The 19,076-nt window shown below is 42.5% G+C and overlaps 1 protein-coding gene across 1 annotated transcript; it reads right to left on the reverse strand.

Annotated features, from left to right (window-relative positions):
• Positions 1–31: 31 nt before the first annotated feature.
• Positions 32–19,038, reverse strand: ACOX2 (acyl-CoA oxidase 2). The gene is made up of 15 exons (XM_009675852.2): positions 18,914–19,038; positions 17,757–17,934; positions 16,309–16,471; positions 13,709–13,860; positions 13,113–13,220; positions 12,305–12,424; positions 11,691–11,806; positions 11,088–11,266; positions 9,479–9,641; positions 8,578–8,768; positions 7,226–7,387; positions 6,165–6,270; positions 4,068–4,285; positions 2,064–2,196; positions 32–764 (listed from the first exon to the last, which is right to left on the reverse strand). Exons 2-15 carry the CDS (start codon positions 17,914–17,916, stop codon positions 702–704), a joined length of 2,034 nt encoding a protein of 677 aa, XP_009674147.2. The 5' UTR covers positions 17,917–17,934; positions 18,914–19,038; the 3' UTR covers positions 32–701.
• Between the last annotated feature and the right edge of the window lie 38 nt (positions 19,039–19,076).

The raw sequence follows: 19,076 nt of genomic DNA on the forward strand, positions 1-19,076 counted from the left end.
ATTATGAAGTATAATAATTACAGAAGCAATATTCCAAATCATTTGTTTTATTGGAGTCCAAGGTTTATAGACAGACAGTTATGATGGGCTTTATTAATGGGGAAAATAAGTTCCACACACTGGAGTTGAACCTCAGCTTTGTCTGAATCTTCATTAGCCAGGGATACTTCACTGCTGAACAAGTTAAGAGCTATTTTCATTGCCTAAACAAGTGCACTTTCTAATAAGACTTCTTGATCTAAGTGAACAAGTTGTTCGTAGAAACCAAGGACCGTAATTTTACCTTACTTGGATCTTTTAGTAAAGATAGTTTGCTAGTTTTTTTGGGAGGCACTGTACAGTTGTAACAAACTGAGGGTGAACTCATAATCATTTTTTTTTCTTTACACTGAATACAGTGTATTTAAAAGAAGGACTGGAAAGCCAAATGGCTTATTTTCTGCTGCTATCTGGACGCTTCAGGTCAGAAAAGAGAAAAACTAGACTATTTCTGCTATGTAGTAGCAGGTACTGCTCAGAGTTGTTTGGCTTCTGCCTGTGATTAAATGCAATTGATTGGGTAAGAATCTTGTTTCATGCATTAGCAACTGCAACTAAGTAGCTGATTAATAATCTCTGGTTAGTCATTACCGATGCTTTATAAATGTACCGCTGCACAAAGAACAGGAGGAAGCTCGTGTCCTTGGCTTAGATCATGGTCTTCATAATTTTGATAGTGTGTTCTGAAGAAGCGGCTTCAAATACTTTGCATAAGCTGGGCTCACCTGTTCAGAAAGCGAACGTGCAAGGGAATTAATGGCAATTAAGAAGAGGACCATGCTATATCTATATGTATATTATATATAAAGATATATATATGTACTTTTAAAGAATGCTCTCTGAACTATAGAAAGCTACATCACTTTAAAAAAAAAAAAACCCCAAAACTATAGCTATATGCAAGATCTCTTCCCCATAATATATACCATCCTTCTGTAACCAGTACTCAATACCTCTTACCTCAAATGGGAGAGCATACAACTTAACTTCAAAAAATATGCTTGAACTTAAAATTTGCCTTTAGCAAACATTCACGTTCACCTGTAGAATTTCAAAGGGAGGGCTGATGACCACTGTGAAGATCTCACTTAAGGCGAGATGAGTTTTCAAACAGACCAGCAGCCATTTGCATCGTGCAGGGTTTTACATTACTTTACAATGTGGATGAATTAAGAAGTGAAAGTAAAATGCTAAAGACCATGAAGGGTGATATTGCCTTGTTTATCAATTATATTCTTTTTCATTAAAAATATTTAAAAAAAAAAATTAAATATTGCACTGGTAAAGGTACTAGTCAGTGGAAAGCACCTTGCTATTTGTGGCTCTTGCAGCCATCTAGGGTTGTTCCATAACAGCAACCGGGTAAACAGACTTTTGTTTTAGCTTATTTTGTACAATATTACCGTGATGTCATGAGTTTAAAAAACAACAAAACCAAAACACATTGGTGGCACACAACAGTCCAGCTCCCTAGTACAAGCTCTACCGCTTGGTGATGGATTACAGTGCCCAGAGTATTACTTACCCCTCTTTAAATACCAGTGACTGAAGTAGATTTAAGCACTAGTGGTTGAAAGATCCTCTCTGACGTTCATAGGGAGGGACAGGATTAGTTGCAAATGGGCAGCAGAGCCCTTCAGTTGAAGATGTTACTTTAAATGGTGGAGAGGGGATTCCTCTTGCCTGGCAGTTTGTTCTGCATGCGAATCCAAGCTAAATGGCTTTCTGTCACCTGCTTCTGCACCCCCTCCCTCTACCATCTCCCCCTCCACCATGCGTCATGTATGTTTGAATAAGTATGTTTGCACAGCGCTGCATTGCCTGGTTTGAGTTCACCGCAGTGGCGGTGTCTAGCCAAGACTGTAGTTGGCATAACTGGAGTATCACAGCTCATGGTTCAGAGTGGGATGCTGAGAACTAAAGGCTCTTATTCCGCTTACTTTTATCTGCTTTGCTTTATTAAAAAAGAAAAGCAAACAATATCTACCGTGGCTAATACAAAAGCTGCCTAGCAGCATGCGTACCTGAAGGTTGGACGGTGACTTCTGAGCCCACTCGTAAAGCCGTTGGTAAACCTGTCCATCGTAAGCGCCAAGTGCAGAATTCAAACTCTTATCTGTGAAGTCGAAAGCATCCACTAGCGGAACAGCATCCTTCCTAAGGAGTAGGAACAGGCACATTCATATTAATGAAATAGATATAGCTTTGCAAGAGAGGAAAATAAGTTGGAGGTGAACTTGTAAGTCAGTTGTCCAAGTTCCTCAGTCCAAAATTCTTGCACCGGTGTTCCCTCTTGCCTAAATAGTAAGGAAAATCCTGCTTGTTTTGATTCCTCAGAGGCATGTTCTGTTAAAGCACCAAGTTTCTGGACTGGTGAATGAACGTTTGCAGGTCTTGTAATCTGTGGGGGTCAGTCCCTAATTTAGGACTCAGTGTCACTTCGGGCTGTTCTATCAGCAGATTCTGCTTGATTTTTTGTTTTGTTTTTGTTTTCTCCCTCCCCTCATAGACAACCTCTATGTGGTTGTCTTACAAAATGGAATAAGGTTACTGCTAGTCTGATCTGAAGTGCTTTGCTGATCTCCACTCTTCATCTAAAGTACTGCTGTAACGTCATCATGGGGCACCCAGGCCTTCTGCTGTCGTCAGCATAGCTCTAAGAACAAAGCAACCCTGAACCGGGTCAGACCAAGGGCCCAGCTAGCCCAGTGGCCCATCACGGACAGTGGGCAACAACAGATAACTAGAGAAAAAGCACGAGATAAAGGGAAGTTTGTAATGACACTCCCAGCTGTGGTTTATCAGTATTTCCTCTTAAGCAGGAGATAGTTTCTTTTTTCTTATTCTGTTGCCGCGGGTGTAAGAAGTACTGCTGTCCGCACCCCGCGCTTGAGGCACGGGGGTGCAAAGTGGCTTGCTCAAAAGCTGGCGTTTGCATCCCCCAGTTCTTTTGGGGGAAGGGCTGGTGTGGTGTTTTTTGTTCCAGACCAGAGATGTTTGTATCCTTTTCCCTAATCCTAAATAACGGACTTTAATTATGCAGGTAAATACCTTCTCCTTTCTGGAGCCCTGCTAACAAGGCATGGGCTAACACTGTTGGCTAGAATGAATTCCAAAGACAACTATGTGAAATTATGGACTTTTGGAAAATGAATCTTAAGCTTACCACCTTTTCAAATCTGTGATTAGTTCTGAAAACGCTTGCTATTTGGCTCACTGCTATTCAACTGTTGGTTATGGTGTATTCTTGTTTCTCACCAGCTGGCTTCTGTAGGATTTTGCATGCAGTAGCAACTCACTTCTCTGCACTCTGTTCTTAGCAGGCAGCATCATATAGTGAAAGGTGAACCCTCTGTGAAAAAGGCTTTCTGAGCTTTGTGGTAAATTAAAACCTTAGCATATTTCAGAAGTCACATGGTGAGTAATATGTTCTTTACAAACAGATCAAGCTTAGAAAACTTTCTCGTCAACTTAGAATTACAACCAAATGTGATATGATGTATGTTTAAGCATGATTGTGCTGCAGCCTGTATTGTGAGTATGGTGCTGAGCAGACGCGTCTGTACTAGCTCTAGTCAGAACTGTTTGGGTACCAGTTGCAACTCAGCCATGGCAACAGAGGAGGCTGCGTTAGCTGTTGCTCAAGCAGATTTTGCAGTCTGTGCTCAGCTGCTGTGGCTCCCTCCTTCCAGTGCTGTGCTGATTACATATTTGGCCGCTTTGTCTCTACTGCGAATGGTAGCAAGTGTTTAGGATTTCTTGATTTATAATTCAAGATTTCATGTTATGGAACTTGAATTGAGTGATTATTACAGGGGTGCTAGACGCTTAGATCTGTTTTGCTGTGAAAATGAATTCTGTATAGATATTTCAATCAATTTCTTATGCTGACAGGCAACGAAAATAAAAACCGAATGAGGTGGGATTGACTTTGGAAACGTTGGCGTAAGTACAGTAGTACCATTTTATATTTATCACAGGCAGAGACTGAATAGCTGTATCTCTCCTCTCATGCTACAGCAGCTCACCGAATGACAGCCAGGAGGTCCAGGTACGATGCTGTGACCAGGTCCATTTGAGCTCCAGATAGGTATCCATCATACAGGAAGTCTCCTGCATTTGAGAAGATACCATGTAATGCAAAGAGGTCACAAAGATGTTTCATAATCTTCTGGATACCAGCCTTGTTGTCAAGTTTTTCCACAGTTGCCACAAAGTTTTTCACTGTGAGGTAGTGGCAGTGAGCCTGGAAAACAAATACAATCAACAGTGAATACACCTCTAAACCCTTTTAATGTAGGCCAAGTGACTCAAGTGTTCTTGCAAAGAATATAAAAACCTTTTTGTTTCCCAGTCTGTATTCTTTGCCTGTTGACTAGACCTTTTGCATTCATGTCTTATTGCTCCAGTAGAGAAAAGTGATGGGGATGTGAACAGTCAACACAATGGTATTTTGTAAATGCTAGAAAACTGCTTTGGACTTCATGGTAGTACTTATTCTAAATAGTTTTGGTGAATACTGCAAAGAGTTTGTATGAGAGAATGTGCTTGTGTTAATCTCAAGTAATATCTTGTTTATAGATCAACAAGGAAATAATGCATTTTGTTGAAGACCTTGCGCTCTTGTTATGTGGCTCAGTGTCTATGAGGCTTCAGCACTAGGAACGTTCGTCGTTACAGAAGAAGAACGAAACATACCTCTTTTGCTTTAGCTGTTTTAAGTAAACTGATAGTTTCTGGGTCAGCCACCAGAAGAGTATCTAACTGCTGGCTTACAGAAATATTAACTTAGTACAGCTGAGCTCCAGAGTAAATTAAGCAAACTGACTCTACCTTTTTCGGAGAGGAACAAGAAGTAAATACGGAAGTGCTCCAAGAAGGTAGCAGACTATCAGGTTTTTAAAGTTATGGGGAAAACTCGAGGTTTTGGGGGGAATCTCCCTCCTCCTGAAGTATCTAAGAAACTTTGGGGGTCCAAAGTTCCCTGAAGAGTCTAGGGCACTCAGCAGTGCAGTTGTCACTGAAAATACCACAGCTAAGCCTCTGTATATGTTAGGCTCTTTGGAAATAGTTTCTTTCTGACTTGTCTTCTGTCTAGATTGTCCTCCTTGCCCATCAGAGAGAACCACATTCAGGTTCCTCCTCTGACACATGGTCTCCCTTTCTCTCCAGTCCAGAGACTTTTGCCACTGATTTAACTACGTACGGGATGAAACTGCTTGTTCAGGTTTGTGCACAGGGAGTGCTAGTCAGAAGGTTTGTTTGTTTATTTATTTATTTATTTTCCTCTAGAGGTAATCTCTGAATAGGAACACTTCAGTTTCGTTCCACTAGAAATATATTTACAGTTGAACAATTATTAGGAAACTAATTAAAAAAAAAAAAGCTTTGTTTACAGGTGCTCTCCTCTTCTGCTTATTTTTTGAAGATATTTGACAGTTTTTCTGCTCTTTTTTTCAAGTTTACAGCGTTGAGTACTTGGTGCTTCTGCTGAGTCTGTGTAGTTGAAAATCAGGGGTGGCATACAGCAGACAGGCGACCACATGTAATACTAGTACGAAGAGCTAATCTTTGCTCACTTGCTCAGTGAGTTCTTGTTTTTAAAGACTACCTAACATGAGAGGATAAAGGCTTCTCATGTTTTTGAAAGAATCTTATCTTTTTTCTGAGAAAGAGAGTCTGGCCTATCATAGACTTTCCCTAATTTGACTAAGTACGAGTGTTCCCTGCTGTGCAGTTATCTAAATGATGTTACCACAGTTAAGTACCTGCAGAGTTCCTTTTGGCATGTGAGGGATTTGCGACTAAGCCTGAGCTGTGGCTGGCAGCTGCTGTGCTGAATCTCTCATGTGGTTCTACACTGTCCAGTCTCTTCCTTCCTGGTCTATTCAGATGGCAAACTCTTCATCAGAGAGTTTGGAATCAGGAATATATAATCAGGAATAGTTTCTTACTATGAATTTTTACTGTGTGGAGCGCAGCGGTGCCCTGGTCTTAGTGGTGTCCTTTAGATGCTAGCATGAAACAAAAACCAGTGTTGAGACCTTTTCAAGCTAACCATGCTGTTTCTGTTGCCTGTTGTATCATAACTGCATATGTCTAACAAGCATAGAAATTGTGCTAACCTTCGCGGCCTTGGCCAGCTGTACTGTGCACTGGTTCCAGGCTTCGTGCTTTTCAACTCCCGACAGGATCAAGTGCTGTAGTTTAGCTGCGCTGCTGCTTAAGAGTCTGGGAAATTGAAAAAACGTACTTAAATATACTAGCCCCCATGCACTTGTTTCATACTCAGACTTGTGTGTGATCCTACAGCAAAATGGCATTTCTGAAACTCCACGTTATCTATACCTTGTGTGAGAGAACTTAAATTATGCAAAATGAGCTATCTAAGTACAAACTGGAGTAAAGTGCCCACACCACCCAGGTACTAAAGGATTTCTACCTGCCACAGCTCCCATTATAGTTTACTGGGGAGCCTTCTCAGGGTGTGTTTTTTTTTTTTTTTGGAGGGAAAGTTTGCAAAATAAAATAAGATGACGGTAATATCAAACTGCTGTTATATCATGTTTCTGCTCTCCTACACAGGGATCCAAATCCTGCTCCCGTTTACTCTGGTTTGAATGACTTCAAGACTGTCTGTCTGCTTACATAGTTTTCAGAGATGATACATATGCGACCTATAAATGTGCACATAATACTTGTGGATGAGACCCCTCATAATATTTTTATTTGTGTTGAATAATGGAATGTGTAGCTGAACCGCTACAGACAGAATGTGAGGCTTTGCTGCGGTATTAGTTGAAAACAAACAACAGTTTTTCAGGTATGTGACGTTTTAACTTGCCTTTAGGGTCCAGTTGCCTAAAGGTCTTACTGGATGACAGCTCTGTGACATGCTTTGGGATTTACTTATGTAGTGTCATCAGCTCTGCGTGGGATGTAATTGCTATATGTAGCACATAGCATAAAAACTTCTACTATTCTGAATGTGAAAGTTTAATATTCGACATTTGATGTGCGTGTTAATCCTGTGTGAGGGGTTAAACCTTCCTTTTCTTTTTCGGGAGCAGATGGTGTCAATTCTTGTTGAATTTATTGTTATTGTACCTCTCTTGAAGGAAGAAGCTGAACTCCAGCGCATTCCCAATATCAAACAGAAAGCTCCTCTCCCTTCCTGCTTACTGACCTGATAGCCATTTGTTCATAGGCCTTCATATAAATGTCTGGATTGAGAAAATCCAGCTTGTCCTTGGCTGGACACTCCCGGGGTTTCGTTGAAGACAAGTAAGTGACAGATGGTGGAATGGGCTGGCCAGCGCTAGCTGCCTTGAAGCACTTAATCAGGAACCTGGGGAGAGGGTAACAGTCAGAGCAGGCCGTAGTCATAATTTCCATGCAGTGAATGGCTGTGCAAACAGGTAAGGTGGGGCTTCCCTGCGATAAATGAGGAACAGTAGTGCGCGATCCATCCCATCAGTGGTCCAAAATGGACTAAACAAGTAGCAGCCTTTTGTTTTGCCTTTTACTTGTAGTGACCTGATGTGTGATGAGCCTCAGGGATGGCCACCTACTGTATTTAATGCTACAGCAATCTGTAGCGATTACTTTTTAGAAAGGAATTGGCTGTGGTTATTAGCAGTCTCTGCTGCATGATGATTACATGCATTATCATCTTTGTAGCCTGAGTCTCAGTACTGGGAGTCTTAATGCTGCTTTGGACTTAAGCACTCTGTTTCCCAACGCGCAGTCGTGTCATGTTAACAAACCTGAGACGTTTCCCTGACGTTCTCTTTCCTTGGAGCTAAACGTGAGTCAAAGGCACGTTTCTCCCACCCCCTCACTGATGTATCTCAGCCATGATCTACATTGACCATGTCTGGAAGTAAAACATGAAGCACTTCTCTCTTGACCTTGTTGCTGATCTTGCAAGGAGAGGCAGTCATGAGTGCAGAGGTGTGTATGTGCAAGCACAGAACTATGTGGTAGCCCCTTTGTCCCTGGCAAGTGGTACTGTTTTTCTCCTAGTAAAAACACACGTTTTTAAAAGTGCAAGCAGATGTACTCTTTTTTTTTTCTTTTTTTTTTTTTTTCTCTTGCATGTCACCTATTCTGGATAATCATCAGTCTGCGTGTTCTGAGGAAAGTGGTGTTCTTGGAGCATTACTCATCCAGGATCAGGATCCAAAAACTTTACCTTCTCTGAATCAACCTCACTTTGCCAATATCATGTTAAATTGGTTGCTTTAAAAAAGAAACCACAAAACTTGTATAGCAATGTTTTCACTGCATTACTAGACAAAGAGGAAAGTAAGGTAATGCAGAACAGCATCTGGATATGTTCCACAACCAAAAACAGAAAAGAGACTCCAGTTCCCACACACCTCCATGTCTATCAGAGAGAAAACATGAATAGTTTATGGCCTAAGTTGCATTTTTAGAAGGAGAGGAGTAGCTCGTTGTACTGGTTGTGGAGAAGAAGTGGTAGAAGTCGAAAAGAGTAGGCGGCGGGCTTTTAGATGAACAAATTTGAATTGTTACCTGGCAGTTTGCAGGAACAAAACTGTGTTTTCCCCTTCGTAAATGCAAGAAGCAAGTACTTTAGTGTACAAGGAAGGGAGTCCGCTCAGCAGAGAGTACCCATGTCCTCCACATGCCCTGAGGCAGATCTCCACTCCTGAAGTGCAGTATTGAGTAACCATGGCTTTAAAGCCCGAAGAAAATGCATGAAGCTGTTTTTAACAAAAAAAAACAAAAAACACCCCCCCCCCGAGCATTAATAGTGAAAGTAATTTAAAGCAATCTTGTATACATGTTCATACAGAGATAGGAAAGTTTTTTCTTTTTTAATTTTGTGCGATTTCTGTGGCATTAGATCCTCCTTTGCATGCATGTAGCCTGAGCCTGGCCTGTGGTTTCTGTCTCGAATTCTGCACGCCCTCACACTGGGCATGCTGTTGTCGTTTCATTGAGTTTCTCACAACTAGCAGTGACCCTGGCTGCCTTTGTTCAGAACGTGCTTTCATTTTAGGCTTCCATTTGCAAAATCTCATGTTTTATCTGAAAAATCATGTTTTCATTTTTGGCCCAGAAATATTTGCATGTGAATTTGTAGATGAAGTTGTGAAATAATACTTTGCACCATCAGCTACTCGGAACAAGTTTCTTTTTTTTTTAAATCAAATGAAGATACTTTCCAAGCCCTTTTCCCTCTGCAATAGTTATCAGAGCCAAAAGTTTGGGGCAGTGAAGCTAATGCTCTTGCTGACTGGTTGTGGACCTAGGGAAAGTCATTTGATCTTTTAGAGCTTCAGTTTTCTACTGTTACCTGCTGGTGAGAGGAATGCTTGTGCAGTTTGCTAACTTCCTTTGAGATTCAGGGATGAGAAGTACGGCTAAGTAAGTGCAAAATAGCTTAGGAACTATTTCTGCTGCAGCTTACCTCTGGCAACGAGTCAAAGTTCCTGCCCTGGATCTCTTGGTACCCGCTGTTGAACAGCTCGTGCAGGTAGATGTTGATGAAATGAAAGGCGTAGGCTGCTGCCAACTGTGGCAGCAGTTTCTGTTGCTGGGTTTGGTAGTCAAGGATTTTTGCTTCTTGTTCCCTGTTGGAAAACAACTGATGAAGCCTGGAAAGCTGTAGGCGCAAGTGTAGTGACTGTTAGGTTACCTTAACTGTGTCTTTGGTTACTGAGAAGCGGTATGTGAAAAGGACTGAGTGGATTTATGTTGGCTCACTGCCACCAAAAGGGGAGACTGGTCCCTGCTCTTCTGTCCCTGTGCTGCCTCTGGGGTCGGACGGCACAACAAATCTATCCAACTTGCTAAGCTGTTAGGAAAAACAAGCCTGACCAGGGAAAAAGTGAACTTTCTGCTACATTGGTGAATTAGATAAACAGACTAGAAAAGGCTCTTTGTGATCAGTTAGCATAGAGGGGGGACAAGGACTGCGGGAGAGGATGAAGCCTTCAAGGACAGCAAGGTATTAGATGTCATAGCTGGGGTAGTGGTGCTGCACTCTGAAGAGCTTTTGCTTTTCAAACTGGGCCCTCTGGTCCTGGGTGGAGTTAGGAGAGTGCCATCCCCAGCTGATGACTCTGCAAAGCAGACAAAGGATGTAACTGTGCTTTAACCTTGTTTTGCATTCAGAGTGAAATAGGAATGACAAAGTCATAGTCCAGCCTCTTACTGGCTGTACCTACAGTTAGATTGTTTTACATTGTCAGTAGTTTTAACTTTTTGATCCTAATGGTCATAAAACAGAAAAGCTTCTTTCAGATAGAATTGCCTTTTTAATGTATAATTAGCTTAAAAATGTACAGATCCTTCTCTGGTGGGTCACACTCCTCAGTTACTTTGAACATATTTGGGTCTAAATTATTTTAAGCTTTATAAGCTTTTTTTTTTTTTAATGTTTACCACTTTTCCTGTGTCTAGTACACTTAGGACTTCAAATGGTGAAACTGGTTATTACAGGAATTTGGCATACTGTGCTTTCGTGTTTAGTTTTGTGTTTGAAACAAAGCATGTTCTCGTTAGGATCTTATTTTTGAAAGGCTACTTAAGTTAAATTTTTGCAACCTGTTCAAATGAAGATACTTATTTAAAAATTACAGGTGTCCTTAGAAGACTAATAACATTCAATGTTGTAAAGTGTGGATATTGGAAGTGTGGATATGTTAATGTCATATCCATTAGTTGAATGGTATAGAATAAGAATTCGGTTACTTGTCTGCTTTGTCTAGATTCTGCTGAGTTATGAGATCACATGCGAAGGCTAGTCAAGAAAAATTAGTTGTCTGTTTAAATTGCAAGACTATTCAAACCATGAAACTTATCTCAGAAAAGCACTGTAAACATATACTTGTACTCTGACTGAAGTTTGTTAACATAAATAATGGGGAAGAGTGTTGGTCATACCCTTCTTGTCTGGGGAAGGAAATAAGCCAATTATGTGCTGAAAGGTAAGGTGAAAAGCAGAAATAAGGAACGGTTTGGGGGAACATCATGTAAGGTCCCCTTCTCACTGTTGCTGACTTGAATGGCATTACCCACTGAATGGCTTTAGCTTGGACTGCCGGCGAACTGCAGAGTATCTGACGGCGATGGTGCAAGCTTTCATTAGAGGTAGTATAACTTCCTCTGAAAGGATGGAAATGCGTACTGCAGTCATAGTGAAATAGTTAATCTTCTGTGACCCCCATCTTACATAGGTGCCATCCGGCTGAACCTAGAATTAGAGAGAGGGTTTTGGATGCCGCCTTCTTCAGTACTACAACTTTTCAGTACAAAAGATGGTGCTGCAATCTCTATGCATAGAATAAAAGGTACCTTTAAACATTTCACTGAATACAGAGCTAAAACATTGTTGTGTGTGATGGATGAAATATATCCCTCTGGAGAGACAACTCTTACTGCTTCTGACTCCCTTATGTTCTGCCTATCCTATAATCCTTAACTTTTGAATATGCAGTTCCTGAGAGAGCAGTATATTTAGGACCCTGATGACTTCCACCCTTGATAAAACTTTAGAAACTTGTGTGTGCCTCAAAGTAGGATTTTTTTTTGTCTGAAATTTAGGCGAGTCCCTGTCATCTCTTTAGCTGTGCGGTGAGACTCTGATTGGTGAGTCTGATTTTAAATGCCATATGTACCTCGCAAAACTTGCTCAGCATGTTCTCCCTGGGGATGCGTACATTCTGCAGCATGAGGTAGCCATTGTCAACGTGCTCAAAATTCATTTTGGGACCAATGTCTCCCACAGTCACTCCTACAGAATGAGAAAATATATCCTAGTTACTGCCACTGGAAGTCTCTTCTCCCTCTTTTGCAGCAGGCTGGGGATCTCAAAGGAAGGGCGTGTTCAACCCTGCTTTTCCCCCCAACATGGGTGATCTTGCCTGAGGGTTGAAATAGGCATCTGTATGCCCTGTGATATTTTGCCTTTTTGATCTACTTGTTACCGACATTGGCTGGGGTCAGGACCGAGGTATTAACGTAGAGGTGGCCAGAGCTGTCCAGAGTTGCAACTGTGACACTTTTTAGGAAGAGGGCTTAGTTTGGATTTGACCGAGGATGCAATAAATCTTATGCCTTTAGATAAAAAGGTTAGAGTTAATGATAGCTATGCTTGAGTACCTGTCTTGGCTTGTTTTGGTGATGATAACTATCTATGCTGACATTCCCTGGGTCTAGTGTTCTAGAAAAGACTTAAAGACAAAATAGGCAGAGCACCTGCAGAAGTGCTGCAGTGTCTGGAGTTGTTTACCTGGGCACGGCAAATGGTCCTGAAGGCTGCGTATCTGCACGATGAAGGGATGCACTCCATAGCACTTCCCGTGGACGTACAGCTGAGCAAAGACCACAGTGTGGGTTGCTGACCTTCCCACTGCAAGAAGAAAAACAATCACATTTCCCTAAGACAAGGTGCTCTCCAAAAGCTTCCCTAATTAATAGCAGTCATCACAATTTGTGCGTTCAGTCTTGCTAACAAATAGGTCAGGATAGGTGTGATCCACAGGTGCTGGAAGCCAGAGAATGCCTAAATTTGCATCCTGACTGTGCTCTTGGCTCTCAGAAGTCACATAATCCTTCTGCCTCTGTTGCTGCCTGTGAAGCCTGGATGACCAGTTTGCATCATGGGATAAGAAAAAATAAGTAGTTAAAGCACATGCAGTACTGACAAAATGGGAAGTGCTGTGGCTGTGCTGAATAACTCCAGTTATTACCTAGGACGCTGGCTCTGTATGGAGTATGCTGCTCTCAGTATAATTTTTAACCACCTGAATATTACTTACAAAGAAGAGAAGAACGATTCCTGCAGAGGCAGGAGTTTCACTGAGTGAAATTCTCCAGCCTTGCCACCCAAGGGCTTTGACAACTAATGGTGGCTCCCTTCTGGCCTTTATATTTGCACGCAATCCTTTGGTCTCTTACTTGTCCGTGGATGTTTTGCAGCTTCCCCTGAAGCCTTCCCCTGCTAGCACCTTGCCCTCAAACATGGAGCTTGGGCAAGTCAGGCCTAACAACTGAAGGAGGCAACTGAAAAATGTTAAAGTATTCTGCATGGTACTTACTGTCTCCAGGCCACCACTTCATTGCAGATATCTTTGGCGTGTTCAGTATAAACTCCTGAGTAGCGATATCAAAGATTGCTGTTGTTTCCAAACCCTGAAGATAAGTTCCTTTAAAAAAAAAAAAAAAATCCAAAAAATGTAATCTCCTGGTGTATCACAAGGATGATGAGGGAAATTGGAGGACTGTATATATTACCAGGCTTTTGTGGTTTACCTTCCTGATGAGAGCTGTGGAACAATTTCCCTGGCAACCTCACATGATCTCCTGCCAAGATCTGTAAAGCCAAATTGCACCTTGGCCAGCTGCCTGGTTGATGGTGACCCTTCCCTCTGCTGATCTTGACTGCCTGGTATCTAACCATAAGCTTTCCTCCTCACTCCTGGAACTTTTTCTCAATTGGCAAAACCAAAACCACTGCATCTGCAGCTTGCAGAGGAACGCTGAAGAAAAGCAGTCTCTGAAGTGAAAGTGTTGTCTTCCCCCTGGGCCATTCCTGCCCAAGCAAAACTCTGGACAGCTTGAACTTGAGTTTTGTGTGAATCTGGGCCAGTGCCTCTCATCCTACGGAAATGCTACATGTTCTTTGTAGCCTTACCGTGTCCAAGTTCAGTCTGGGCGTAGCTTCCTATAATTTGGTAATCAGTGGCGAGAGGAATCCATTTGGCAACCTGTTTTTCAGAGCCCAGTACGGAAATACTTCTCATGAAGATACGATGAAGGAGAAGTGCTATGTCTCCTGAAAGCCACCTAGGGAGAAAGCACAGGTGGTGTTTTGGACTGGCCAAGAGTTTCAGGGCTGCCGTTAATGAGGCAATTGCAATGTGGCAGTCACTAGATAGTACCACCTGCCAAACTTTGATTTCTTTGTTGTGGTGTCTTATGCAACAAGCAGTATCAATATAGTGTTGCAGGAGAAGTGTTCTTTCAAGCTGGTTGCATTCCTTCTTTCATAACGTGCTTTGCTTAAGTGTCACTAGCTCATCATTTCACTTGCTCTTGGAGTTATGGCCTGTTTTGTGATTAGCAGAGGCTGAGCTTCTGAAAAAACACTGACCAACTCCTAAGGTTGCACATCTCTGATAGTGTTGCTAACTCTCCTCATCTTTTTTTTGACTTTGTAGGCTTTTTTTTTTTTTTCCTCCTCTGACTATTTGAATTGCATTTTAAGGCTGAGCTAGGGAGGGGGAGCAAAAAAAACCTCTGACAACTCAGTGTTAGGTGTATTATACTAAATTACATCTGTAGTCATCTGAGACTTGGATTTCCTGACCTTCCTGTTCCCGTTCTGAGGAAATATCTTTGTATGTTTGGTTTGTAGCTGCCACTGCTCCTTGAGTGTTTGCTCTCACTCACCATCAGAGGTGGGATACTGGGGTGTGTGGAGCCTTGGCCTGACTTAATGTGTTTTTTGCATGGAACAAACTCAAACACAGCCTTGTAAGCCCTGTTTTAATGTCTGGTCAGGTCCTTTCACCATCTGGTATGGCTGCGCACATCCTAAAAAGTATTGTGCTGGAAGCACTTTGATGTAGTAATTTCCATGGAACAAACCTGCAACTCATTTGTTTTAAGGTTTTAGTTTTTGATAGAAATCCTGAAAAGAGAATATGAGGAATATATTCCCTCTTCCTGGGATTCCTCAGAGTATGGTTATATTCCTATCTGTGAGGTGATTTATGTACTCACATACCTAAAAACAAATGGCTCTGCCGTTCCTATTAGTACTGTGTGATTTTTAGCACCTTCTTTATGCAGTGTTATAGTAAGTATCTGTTTCTAAATAGATACCTTTTCTTTTTCTAAATAGATACCTTTTCTTTTTAACAAATGACTGTGACCTTTCTTTTTTTACTGGACCTGACAGAGAATTAGTCATGCTGAAAAAGTAGGGAAAAAATTAACAAAGAAGAATTTAAAGGAAAATGGCTATGGCTATGATTAACAGAGACAACTTAATAAACCTTTGGCAGGCCACCCAGAAACAATATTACTTTAACTGAAATTTCAAAGGTGATTTTTTTTTTAGATGTGTACAAGTGCTTCACTCTGTCCAGCACCAGGAGGTATCAGGTTTTTTGTTGATAACTTGCTGCTCGCCTGGTATGTCATAGCAAAAGAATTATCTTAGAAGGCAATCTGTGTTCTTAATTCAGCAAAATATGTTAGTACAAGGCTGGCCATGCTGGACCTCGTGGCATCGGGGGCCTGATAAAAGCAAGTAAGGCAAGGTACTCTCTGGGCTGTTTTAGTTTTGTGAGGTTTTTAAAATCTTTGGAGATTTTTTTTTTTTTTCTTCTGAGGATGGAGTGGAGAACTGCTTTGTATTTGGAGGTGTAATTATCAGTTCCAAGAGCTCTTGATAGCAAATTTTCCCTTTTATCAGTCCTGCTCACCACAGGAGGCGAGGAGCTTAGCATAAAAAAATTATAACCTTTCATGTGATGAAACAGCCTAAGAGTGTCAGCAGTGGTTTGTGAGGCTGAGGCATTACTCTTTTGAACAATCCTTTTAAACTCGCACCTTCTTACTGAGTATGTAACCCCTCCAAATTGACAGTGTGTGCTGGACAGTAGCAAACGGAGTACCTCTGTTTAGCAAAGGGGGGAAAAAGTGGGGCAAACAGTTATAAGACCGAGCTCAACTCCAGGCAAAGTGTTAAGAGAAAATCTTGAAGGAAAGAATTGTGAGAAGTATTTTATTCTGTTTATGTACAAATTAAGTTTGCATGTCATGCCATCATAGCTTGGTATTTTTGATAGACTATGGATTTTCCATATTCTATCAACTATAAACTAAATTTTCCCTGTCTGGAAGGCAGTCATGTAACTGAAACAGCACCACTTAAAATTCTGATTATAGGTTTAAAAATGGCTAAGGAGTAGTAGGGGAGCTGCAGCACAGACTAGGAACTTGATATGCCCACTTTAACATGTTGGTGATGTGAGCTGCTGTGATTTTTCAAGCTGCTTTTCATACGGAAGTAGTCTCTCTGTGTGCTGCTCCTTGAAAAATTCCCTTCCATGTATAATCATTTTCCTCTCTCCCAAGCACGCTGCTAAAATGAAAACTGGCAGCACATTAGTATCAAAGCCCTATCTATCAACAGTTGGCCTTTTGCAGCCTTTACCAAAGCTCACTGCGTTGGCCTACGGGCATTTTAACAGCGATACTAGTTGTACATTTTAAAAAAGTTACCTGTAAATGCACTTGACTTCAGGCCCATTCTCAGTCCACCCCATCTCGCGCATCTTTTTCTGGAGATAAACAGCCCTTCTGACTGCTGCTTCATACCTCTCATTCTGGCTCTGGAAATACTGATTTTCTCGGCTAAATACGGGGTCGCTTTCAATGGCTCCAACTGTAAGGCAATACGGAACAGTTCATTCTACCGTGGACTCGCTGTGGGAAACTGGAGTCCTGTAGTGACAACTGCAGGCCCCATCTTCGAGCTTGTCTCGGCAACGGAAACTTTTCCCTCAGGGTTTGTTAGTTCAGCAGCAAGGAGGAGGCTGTCACACCTGACTGTGAAAAGAGGTGCGTTGGAGGGAAAGGGAGAGGCGAGGGAACCAAGTGGTCCTGCGATAAGGGTCGCTGTTAAGTCATGTGGAAATGACGAGCCTGGAGTCTAAGGCACCTTCCCTGGTCAGTGCCTAGGAGGTGACTTTATACCAGGAGAGTTTTTCCTCAGATAGAAAATGTTGCTAAACTGGCTGTTTCTAATTGGCATTATTATGCTTAAATGGTAGCAAGCGCTGAAATTATCCTGGTTCTGCATAGAAGTGGCGACTGGTCAGAGCAGCCCTGGTACCTGCCAGGGTGTCCTACTCAGCAGCGGCAGCTCGGCTTGGGATTTGACTGGACGTTCACAACGTCAGGAAGCAACTCTTTGGCTTGCTCTTTCTATGTCAGACTGGACAGTCACGCTGGTTCCTTTTTGCCTTGAAACCTTTGAGTCCGTTCACATTTCAGATGTACTTAACTACAACTGTGCCATACAAGACGTAATTCCAGTGGCTTGTGCCCTTTTCATTCCTTAAGAATGTAATAGGGGTGTAGTTACAGAGTCAAAAGAGCGTCCTTTTCTCTACTCTTTCTCAGCAAAGTCATCTTCCAGCATGCACATCACAAGTGAGAAAGCTTCTCAGCCTGGCCAAGCAAGCCCTGCAACAGACCCACTGTGACATGCGAGGTATTTCCCGCTCTGCCGAGTCCACCTTGCTGAGAAGGGTCTCTCTGCTGTGGTTAAAGCACAATGTGCGTCGCATGTCTGCGAAGCAGCACTAGCCCCTATGCCTGTGCAGCGCTTGCACAGAAAGGCTTACCTAGGCGTTGCTCATTTGTTGTATTCCACTTTAACTAGTCTGGCCAGAAATCTTGGGGATTTAGAATAGGGATGGGGAAAAGCTTCACAAAGCCAGTCTGGTGGGAACTGATGGAGCTGAAGTGACTGCAACAGGATCATGTTGATTTGCTCCAGCGCAGGGCACTAACTCCACTCCGCTACTTTCTTAAAAGACAGGCAATAAGCAAATATCCAGGAATACCAAAAAAAAAACCACCATGCAAAGAAAGAGCAGAAATAGCCTGAGTGCGGGTATGTTTTGTGCCTGCCAGCAAACACAAACCTTGTAAGACTGACTCACCGATGGCCCTCCGCATCCGAGTGTGCTCAGCACCACCATCCAGCCTGGCAGTGAGCTCCTCCACACTGAAGGAGGCTGTCAGTCTCTCGCTGGCAAGGTCAGGGTTTACACCGTTGAGGACCGAGTCCTGCAAGTGTTTGTTGGAGTCCAGCAGAGCCATCCTGGAAGCTGAGCTGCTCTGAGGAGGGATGGGACTCGTTAGTTGTTGGCATCCCTTTACTTGGTTGTCCATGAAATTGAACTTGTTTAATTTACCTGACTGCAGGGTTAAGCTCAGGGAAACCTGGTTTAATCCGAGTATGTTGGTGAAGACTTTTGCACCTGCACAAGTAACCTGCCTAATTGTGGGTGTAGCTCCCTGCCTCACCACTGGCAAAGGGCAGCTTTCTGCAATGATTGCAGAACGCTGTGCTCAGAAAAAAAGAGGTAGAAGTGTACTTTGTACTCAAGCAGGCATGCTAGGTTTTATTTAGAGAGGAAAAAAAAAGATTTATGTAAGTGTTTAAGCACTGTCTTGTCTTCATTGCAACAATATGGAATATTTTATATATATATATATATATATGTAGGTATATATTCCAATATGGAATATTATACATTAAAGTCTATGTGGGCTTTTAAGTTTTGCCAGGTCGCAGGCACTGACAGTGTTGGCGCTCGGCAGCTCCTTCCCACGCTGCTTCTGCAGCGTCCTGCTTCCTACAGAGCTCTGCTTTGATAGTAGCTTCTAACTTTGTAAATCCTTTAGTAGTAGGATTTTTAGTGGGCACGCTAATGAAAAAATAATAATGTAGGAAAAGGCAGATTTCTAATTTTTATCCCTTGACAAAGAGGCTGCCTGCCTTCCTAAACCTTTTAATATTGCAAGGGATTTCAGCTCTGGGAACTCTTGCTACATTGTTCTTAATGCTCACTTTTCTGATATTCAGACCTCTTTCAGGGTAGGTGTCTTACCGTCTGGGCAGGGAAAGAAGATTCACACCAGCGCTCTGAGTAAACAACAGTAACCCAAATCTGCCCTTGAGTGGCACCGGAAAACGCCGAGCTCGGCGTTGGAGCCAGCAGCGTGGCTGAGCTGCAAGCACCCTCTTTGGGGAGCCTGGGTACGAAAGATCCGCGGCATCTGTCCACTGCGTGCAAATGCAAAATCCACATACCTTGTCTCGAGCGTCCTGCGTGGCTGGTGCGTGTGTGGCTCGGCCGCAGTTCCCAGCATGCTCTGGGGATGCCGGACCCGGCGGGTGTGCAGGAGCAGGCGTGCAGCGGCGGGTGTGCAGCAGTGTGCCGCAGCTGACCTCTGCCGGCTGCTGGGAGAGGCCT

This window comes from Struthio camelus, chromosome 14 (genome assembly GCF_040807025.1).
Source record: "Struthio camelus isolate bStrCam1 chromosome 14, bStrCam1.hap1, whole genome shotgun sequence".
In the NCBI taxonomy this organism is placed as follows: domain Eukaryota; kingdom Metazoa; phylum Chordata; class Aves; order Struthioniformes; family Struthionidae; genus Struthio; species Struthio camelus.

Coding starts and splice junctions, on each gene's coding strand:
- ACOX2 (XM_009675852.2), bottom strand. CDS start 17,916: ATGGCTCTGCTGGACTCCAACAAACACTTGCAGGACTCGGTCCTCAAC. Junction 16,472..17,756: donor TCGGATGCGGAGGGCCATCG/GTGAGTCAGTCT, acceptor ATTGCCTTACAG/TTGGAGCCATTGAAAGCGAC. Junction 13,861..16,308: donor GAAGTCAAGTGCATTTACAG/GTAACTTTTTTA, acceptor CTTTCTCCCTAG/GTGGCTTTCAGGAGACATAG.